At 35.8% G+C, this 9,468-nt stretch overlaps 1 protein-coding gene across 1 annotated transcript; it reads right to left on the bottom strand.

Annotated features, from left to right (window-relative positions):
- Window positions 1–302: 302 nt before the first annotated feature.
- Window positions 303–4,561, bottom strand: pdcb (phosducin b). Its single transcript, XM_015016976.1, has 4 exons — window positions 4,454–4,561; window positions 3,549–3,610; window positions 1,739–1,887; window positions 303–1,341 (listed from the first exon to the last, which is right to left on the bottom strand). Exons 2-4 carry the CDS (start codon window positions 3,592–3,594, stop codon window positions 826–828), a joined length of 711 nt encoding a protein of 236 aa, XP_014872462.1. The 5' UTR covers window positions 3,595–3,610; window positions 4,454–4,561; the 3' UTR covers window positions 303–825.
- Between the last annotated feature and the right edge of the window lie 4,907 nt (window positions 4,562–9,468).

The following is a 9,468-nucleotide window of genomic DNA, read 5'->3' as shown; positions in this document are numbered from 1 at the left end:
GAAAATGGACTTTCCTCCAATTTTGAATACCAGAAAAGCTTGAGGGTCCCATCTCCTTTGACTGTTGTGTACCACTGACTGACGACTTGTTTCAAAATGAAACCAATATGAATGGTAGTCCAAGGCTGCACAATTATGGAGATTTTCCTGCCAGTTTTGTCAAAATACTAAAGCCTACATGCAGGTAATCGAATTAAATAAGAATATTTTAATATTATATGCTTCAAAAAAATGATGAAAGCGTCATATTAATTAGGTTTTTTGGAAGATAAAATTAGTCCTCTTTCCTTTTTACTGGAAAAGTTGGTTGAGTGGAGCTTCAAGGTTTCCAGTGTCATTTATTTATTCTTTATCAGAACAACACAAACATAATAAATATACAGTACATGTGCGTATTATTTTACATTCAAAAATGTATAGCTCATGGATGCAAATCTTTTGAGTTAAATACATTCAAATGCTAAAAAAACACTATGAATGAATCTGGTCATGCACATGTATATATACAAGAAGATATATCCTAATAAAACAATGTATTTATCATTACAGTTATTTTGTTTTGGCTTTTCAGGTGATGAGGAATGGAGTGTTTTCTCATTCAGCAACTCCTTTTTCCAAGCTATTAAAGTTTCCCCACCACTTATATATAAATACATTCTCAAGAAACAGTCCAATGCTAGTGTTATAGAGGAAAAGTTATGATTTTCCTACTTGCCAAAGCAACAAGAAAAAAACGGATCAAATAAACATAAATATTTTATATATAAACTGCTTCACTTATAGCTTTACCCAACCTCTTTTTCCTGCAGCAGCCAAACTCCTGTCTCATTCTACGTCATGTTCTTCCTCCTCGTCCTCTCCAGGCAGCTCTTTCTCTGGGAGCAGGCCGTAACTGTTGAGGAAAGCTTCAACGTCGGTTGCAAAGAACTCCTCGTTCATGTGCTGCGTGCAGGACAGGAAGTTCCCTATGAGCTCCCCAGCCTTGTACACCAGCAGCGTCGGTAAATACTCATCCGAAAAACGCTCGGCGGCACCGGATGAGACGGCATCAATCCTGCAGAACTTTACAGTGGGGTACTCTGTGGCCAAGCAGTCCAGGCAGCTGTTGAGCTGCTCGCATCCTTTCACCCCAACCTTGTAAATGTGAACAACCACCACTGTGCTGTGATGCTCCTTCTCGATGACTTCGAGGAAGGCCTCGCCACTGTCCAGGTCGTGAACACCTTCAAACTTGGGGCCAAAGCTGAGCTTGCTGTGCATCTCTTCCATGCATCGTCTCCTGTATTTCTTCAGACATCCTTCATCCTCCTCCTTGAGCAGTTCATACTCTTGGACACTCATCTAGAAAAAAAGGAGAAATTATGTAAGTTGATGGCATTGGTTGAGAAATAAGCTTCATTTCATTTTCTCTGCTTCTCTGTTCTCATCACCCTCCGTGATCCCAGTCACTGAGATCTACATCATGTTGGAACATGAAGGGCAGAAAAAATTCATCCAACTGCTGAACATATATTATACATCCTTCTTAAAATAACACAGTATACCAAATATTGATTCCAAGCAGTCTTTTGGGACTGTGATTTTGCACATAATGATATTGCATTCATGGCTAGTATTTTCTATTAAACACCTGCAAAAAAGTCACACACAAAATGAAATATCTGTGTTTAATGGGGAGTGTTTCTTAAATAAAAAACTTCCTATGCTGTCCCGTCTGGTTAAACGATTAGGGTTGTACCTTGCGGTTCAGGTTAGCTCTGGAATCATCTTTTGATTTATTGGGGGACGACATTTGCCTCAGAAGTTCCTTTTTGGCAGGAGGCAAATTCTCCCGGTCCATACTTTCCAACTTGAACCTCCTCCAGTCATTAATGACCCCCTTTGGACCTACAGAGAAAACAAAAATTTCAGCTCAGTGCACTGACCACCGTCTACTTAATATCTCAGCTATTTACTTGCTCTACTCAGACAAAAGGGAAATGCAGGAACTAACCCAATACAGAAAGCAGTATTTGTCTAATTAAAGCTTCTAGGAGCAGGAGCATTTTTATGGTTGAAATATTTCTAAATAAGGTCAAAGAGACATCAAGGCCAAAATCTGGATACATTTGATCTAATGTTTGATGGGTTTTTTTTTTTTTGGATCCCCACATTTAATTCTGAGATTTTAGATGAGATCTTAATGTAAACTTTTGTTAGAAAAGACAGAAAAGCATAAAAAAGCAGTGATCCCCTCTAGGATGAAGGTTACAAACCCAGTTAAACTTTGCAACTACACACCTGTGAATGCTTAGAAAATGTAAAAGTCCAGCATTTTTGTGCTTTTGTTGTCCTGTTGTCACTCCATTACAGTTGACTGACTGATTTTAACAGACTTTAAGTCAGCAGTTTTCCATTTCAGTGTTATACGGGCACGTTAGCAGCTCAATGTAAAGGATATATACAGTAAGTGACTCTGATGTATGAGAGTATAGGGTCTCTTGTTAAAAACTTCAAATAATGGAGAACAACTCATACTTTTCTTTTGTAACAAACTGAGCTTAATCTGAAGTTATTTATAGAGGATCTTGTCATTAATGCACAGTTTAGCAACATTTCATTTCCATCTGCAAGTACACTGCAAATGTGTACCTATCTCTCTGTATTTACCAATATTCTCTCAAAGAAAAATATGAAGGCTTTTCACACATTGATGAGATTATCGCAATATCACAACACAATGTGCTCTTAAATTTAAAATTTCAAAACTCCTTCGCCTAAATGTCACATTATCAAAGAATCAACACCTAGGCTTAAGATTATTTAACTCTGGCAGATTTAGGTTTAAAGTAACATTTTAATTTGACTGCCATGTTTCCTTTGACTTGAAAAAATAATAATGTTGGATGGAGAACCAGTACGAATCCTAACCTGAATCTGGTAGAGAATTTGGGTTAAAGGCCGATGGCAAGTCGACTTTTTATGCACACTGAGCTCATGGACAAAAAATGTGTCAGAAATACCAGTGAAAACATCTAAAAAGGCCAGTTATTATATATGAGTCGAGATTTATTGCTTGAATGCCATTAAAGACATTTCTAGTGACAGGAGTAAGTAATTTTTGACATATATAAAATAAGTGAAGACAGTGACTGGATGGATGGACATAACTTTATATCTGAAGCTGTTAGGATGTGAATCATTTTGAGCCAGACTGTTCATTTAAATCTAGGTTTTACATAGGCTTCCCATTGACTCGTGTCTCAATGAGTCTTTTGTGTGGCCTCAGGCAATGTAGAGATAATCTTGTCTTTCCAGGAAGTGGACTAATTAACCCAGTTACACAAGAAAAAGATTAGACCATCTGTTAAACGGTTTTCTCTTGTCCATTGGGTTTCCTTTCACCTGTCTTAATCCAGTGCCATTGTTAGCCAGTTTTCTCTGTAGGAACACAATGTTTCAACTGCTTTCCATTAAGTTTTTAGTTGAGTCAAAGATCCTTTTCACTTGACCTAACCACAGAAAGTCCAAAGTAGTGTTTTTTTTTTTTTAATGGCTCATCTGCTCACCTGTATGGGTCGCGGTCTCTTCCAAATCAATTACTCGGCCAGACATTGTTGTGGTCAGCTACCTGTACAAAAGAAATGTGATGTTGTTACTTTAATGCTTCATTTCCATTCACCAGAGTTGAAACTGTGCAGCTAGAGATGTAGAGTCACTGGACAAAGCAAACAAAAAAAAAAACCCACAACTCTTTAATTTTAATTAAATTAATGCAGTTTAAGAGGATTACAGGACTGCAATCAGATCAGTGTTTTGCTTGCTGTTGGCTCTCAAAGCCACTGTTTGTGTAGGTATGCATCCAAATCAGATGCAAATTTGTGTTTCGTTTGCCATGCAATGCTGTGTCATTTCTGTGGCGTGACTTTTTAAGCCAGTTGATGGTGTGACTCATTTTAAGCCAATATCTGATTGGATTAGGTGGCCTTTTGTGAGGAGTTCTTTCTCCATGCTTGCAGTCACGATGCTGATCTGGTTTAATGATCTTTATGACCATCATCTTGCTCCCAGTTGACTAATGGGGAGCTTTTTCCCACGAGCAGCTGCAGCATTTTCAAATGAAATCGCGTTTAATTGTTTCAGTACAGAGTTAAAGGTTGATAACTAACTTTAGTAAGCAGCTGTGCTCTAATAAAGCACAGAGGGATGAGGAAACGACAGCACCAAAGAAGGAATTGTTTGTTCTGTGACTGAAAAAAATGCATCTAATTTTGCAGCTTTCTGTTTGATGCCTTGTGTGGTAACAGCAAAAACTCAAAACCGTCCAAATATCCACAAATATCCATTCAAATATCTGCTGTATGGGGAATAAAAGAAATAATTAAAGCACACTAATGTGTTATAAATCAACAACAATCTTCACGTATCCGCATTCTGTTGATTCCGCTGTATCAATAAAAGCTGTTTATCTTACCTTTCACTGCCTGATAAAGTCCTCCCTTTGTGTCAGCAGTTAACCATGCACTGCTGTTCTCTCGATCACTTGTTGGAGCTATCTGTTGCTGGACCGTGTGTGTTTTTTTTGTGTGCCTGCGTGTGTTGTTTCCAGCCAATGAGATAGGTCTATTGGAGATTTTAAAAAAAGACCCAATAGACCAAACAGAAATAGAGCATAGATCCTAAGAGGATTTCACTTCAGGAATTAGAAGCCTCTGCTAGATAAAGGCCCTCACTGTACACAATGAAGAGGAAGAATGACAAGGTTACACTTTGTAGACCAAAGCAAAACTTCATAACTTTCTCCTTTTAATCAGGATGTAATAAAAATTCCCCTTCCTGGGCATTGGTGAAAGCAATTTATATTGAAATATAAAGAGGAGAAGCTGCAGTGTTGCAGTTCTCTGGTATAAATGGCATGGATGGAGTTAACTCAAGCAACAGAACCAAAAATCCCAGAGATGAACTTTCAAATAAAAGGGATTTTGTCGGAAATTGGAACTTCTTCCAGGCATGAAGCTTCACGCAACACGACCACATGATGCAAGTCTTTCAAAACAACGTTGGCTAGGGGCTAAGGAAGAAGCAATGACGCCGAATCATGTGTCTCACAACTATTTTCAAAACAAATATTTCCATTGTTCACCTATCAAACTCATTCAGACTTTATTTTCCGTCACAGGAGCTTAAAATAAAAGGTCTAGGTTTAAAGTGTTCTCAAGACAATTTTTAAATACTTTTTTCAGATTTCTGAAAAACATTGACTTTGTTTATCCTAAAGCCTTGAGCCATGGTCAGACATTTTACTATTCCATTCCTTAAAATAACTATAAAAAGAAAAATCAAGATGAAGAAGAAAAAGAAGAATCAAGGACATATGAGCTCCATTCAAGGGTGAATGAAGGGCAATGGTCTACAAGTTAAAACAAAACAGGACATTTGGTCATATTTAATAAATTAGAATATAAGTTCTTATGAGTTGTTTGTTAGATAAAAGCAACTTTTGAAAAATAACCTTTGAATAAGTATTAAACATAGTTTTCATTAATTACACATTTCTACATTTAAAAATAGTTTTTGTTACTGATTAGATGTAATATTTAAATTTAAATCATATTTTCATTAACTGTAATCATAATTAACATAAACAAAAGCATGTAAACATTCATCTGTGTGTAATTAATTCATATAACATGTTCCAACTAATGATAAAGTTCCTGAAATAATTGGAGTTTCTTCCTTATCTCTATTTTTGACTGGGTCTGTACATGCATATTTACATACATACTGTCAATATAGATACAAAATGCCAAATTATAATTTTATTTATCATGGGAAATAAAACCAGAATACAGACAGACCTGTAGAATCAAGAAATCACCCAAACTGAACCTGTCTGACCGCATGAAGTAGGCTAAGAGATATCATAAGCAACACACCTACAAGCATCATACTTTATGGCTCAGTTTGAGTTTGGAAAAAAACAATCAAGATAGGAGACAAAGTAAATTTTAAAAATGCCACACGTGGAAGGGTTGCCAGGAAAAACTGACCAAAAAACAAACAAACAAAGAAAAGTGAGTGAATCCTGTCAAATGCAGCATAAAACTATCAGAGCACTTCAGAAAAATAACATCACAGCAACAATCAAACATCTGGTGCTCCAAAGGCACCATGGCTGCTCTGCCTACAGGGCTTGACTTAGTCTTCTGGTTGACTCCTCCTGTCAGCAAGAAAACCTGGGAGGAAAATATCTGAGCATCAGCTGGTGAATACGAGTTCAAATACACTTGAATTAATGATCCAAAATACAGCAGTAAGTCCTCCTCTAAATCGCCACAGTAAAGGTTTTGCAATGGCCTATTCAAAGTTTAGACCTAAATCTAAATGTTTAAGGAATAACCTTAAACAGACAGTTAATGCCTGAAAATGCCCAAATGTAATTGATATTAAATAATTCTGGACACAGGGCCATCTTAGACTTTATATCTTATCTTAAAATAAAGCATCAAAAGGAAACTGCAACTTAAAAATACATAATTTCTAAGTATTATTAGCATAAGTTAGTTGCAAACATTTTTAAATAAAATTCAAATTTGTAAAGTATGAACAAGTGAGTACTGAGCATAAATGCAGTAGAGAAAATATTATTTTCTTTGGTATGTGGTTTGGCAGTATGCTAAAAAATAAAGAATAAATAGAAAAATAAAGTTATAATCATGTTGCTGTTCATCTTTGTTCATCTTTCATGTTTCAGATTAAACATGATTAGTTTCAACTCCAGTGCCTCATTTTAGGACATTATGAGTGAATGCATTTGCACAGTTTCATCTGGAAATGTTCCAGATGAAGAAGGAAACCTCCTTTATGCTCCTGTCTCTCCCTGCATGAGTCATAAGAACTGCCTCTTCGTGTTGAATCACATCAGTCTTCACATTCAGATCACCTGTCCTGGGAACAGTTCGTGGAATGGCGTTTAACTTCTGTCCTTCAACTCTCTGTCTGTGCCCTGCATTTATTGGCTTAAAGGATTTACTGGACTTTTATATTCAGGCACACAGGGAATGTATGTCAGGTTAGGTTACGCTACCGGATGAGCAACGGTTGCCTAAAATGGAAGTCATCTTTTTTTGTTTTAACGGTGTGTGGCAGGATCAAATTACAGCTCTAAATTAGACCTGTCATCTATCTGCCTGTCAGCCTCAATAAGTCACGATATACAACAATAACAAACAGTAATGAAAGATTTTAAGAGCCAGACAAAATGTGGATTTTGGTGCACATTTAATGGAGTACAACCATTTTTCTGAAGACGTCACAGTCATATAATATTTTTGCTATTACATTGTTTTTTTTAAATCCCAAAGGAGAATTTTGATGCTTGTCTCTTTAAAAAGCAAAGACACAATAGCCTACTTTGAGAAAGAGAAAATGATTTTTTTTTTTACAGAAAAATACCCTTGTAATGGGAAAATGTCAAATGGAAAAATGGAACAGAATAAAAAAACTGGTCTTAATTTCCTCAAAAATCCAGGAAACTAAGAGACACAGAGAAGATCTGTGAAAAAAGAAACAATAGATTTATTGCTCCTGTGAAATAAGATAATTCTAGAGGAGCCAGCAGCCAGATCACACAGGAAGTTTTTGAGCATAAAGTTTCCCAGGTAATAAAATGTATTATTGTCCAGCAGATTAGTTTTTGCCTTTTAAATGTCAACTATCAGCACAAAACATCTGCAGACGTCCAAAGATCCCTTCATTATATGAAATCTGAAACTGCTCTTACCAAATGTTTCTCTTGCATGTTTACCCACGATAATGAGCTGCAGCATCAGCAGCACAATTTAAGCCTTATGGGCAAAACTTTACTTGCTGCATCAACGCTTTGCAAATGCTCTGTTCACTAAAATAATTCATCCTGGTACTGGGAGGAATGGCTGTTCCAACGTCTCTGTGCAACAGAGTAGCAATGCTGATCAGACAGCGATGAGAGCGTAAACTTTTAATTTTTGCTTATATTTGTTTTCATTCTCAGCAGTGACAGTTACAGACTGCCTCACCACAGAGCGCTTTTAATTTCTGGGTAAGGAAAAAATATTTTACACATATTTCTGTATTTGGGACATTGAAAGAAACATAACTATCATGACCTACAAGCAAAATGAGATGTAAAAGTTGTGAAAATCATGATATGCTCATTAATCAAAAATGAATTAAAGGTTTTTTTTTTTGCAATAAACTGTAAAAATTTAGTTATATACAGCAAGAGGGATAAAATATTTGATGAGGAGCAGTTTTGCTGGTGGTTGTATTTAATTGTCTTTATTTTTTGTAGATAGCCATGTTTTTGAAATCTTTAGTCTTTTAAAACCTAAAACACTAGAGGTCAGTCTTTTACTTTTAGGATTTTTGTTTCTTGGTTACATAAAACATTAAGTCTTTATTTAATGATTTCATCTTTAGTTAATTGTTCTCACCTTTAACAAAATGCAGTTTTATCAGCCAATTTAGGCGCCAGTCTAATAACATGCTACTGATGTATGCAATAAGGCAGGGGAGAGCAAGATCTACTTTTCCTCTTACCAGCCACCTGAGATCTACCTCATGACACAAAGACATAAAAATTGCAAATTAAACTCTATTGACTAATTTTATATGCGAATATTCATCAGTTATAGCAGAAATAATAAAGTGACAGAAAACCTAACGCAGTTTCTCCCTCAGTGAGATTCTGACACTGGGAGGAGGTTACTGGTTTCTCAGTCAGAAGCTGGTTGCAAACCTGAGGCCAGCAGGTGTCGGTCAGTCATGGTAGATCTGAAATTTGGTTTGATGACCTCAATATGAGAAACTACAGACTGATAGGAGGAACCAATGAGCCCAGTAAAGGTAAAGGCAAATCTTCTGAAGTCGGGATATAATTAATTTAAGTTCACATAATTATCGCGGTAGAATTTGTTAAAACTTAATTAGGTCAGTGATTCTTGAGAATAGGGACAAAACAGGTCCTATGGATAAAGCACAACATTTGAATAAAATATGCACAAAATATAATTTTTTTCAAATATCTTACTCAACTAACCTGGGTCATGTGAGCACAACAATGTATATTTTCCAGGTATTTGCTGAATATTTTTATTTTATTTTAAACATTGTAGTTGGTGGATGATGCCTGTAAAAGCCCTTGTCCAGGAGCAGAACTCAACACATTATAATAGTTTAAAATAATTAAAGAAATACTAAAATTATATATTGTGACAATTAAGTATAAGTAGTCATATAAATAAATGTAGAGGTATCAATAAATTGAATTAAAAATCATTTTTATATATTTTCCAACTCCATTGAAATTTGTCCCTAGTTTTTGTCAACACCGTCAGAAATGAAATGTACCAAGTTTTTCATTTTATTCACTAGTTTGTCACCACTTTCAGTTCTGTGTCAACTCCGTCAGAAGAATTTTTTGTTGTTTTTGGTTTTAAATAATACTTC

This window comes from Poecilia latipinna, unplaced genomic scaffold (genome assembly GCF_001443285.1).
Source record: "Poecilia latipinna isolate Pla-1442-1.1 unplaced genomic scaffold, P_latipinna-1.0 Scaffold2087, whole genome shotgun sequence".
Classification (NCBI taxonomy): Eukaryota; Metazoa; Chordata; class Actinopteri; order Cyprinodontiformes; family Poeciliidae; genus Poecilia; species Poecilia latipinna.
The sequence above is the reverse complement of the archived record's forward strand: the minus strand, read 5'-3'. Positions and strand labels throughout refer to the sequence as shown.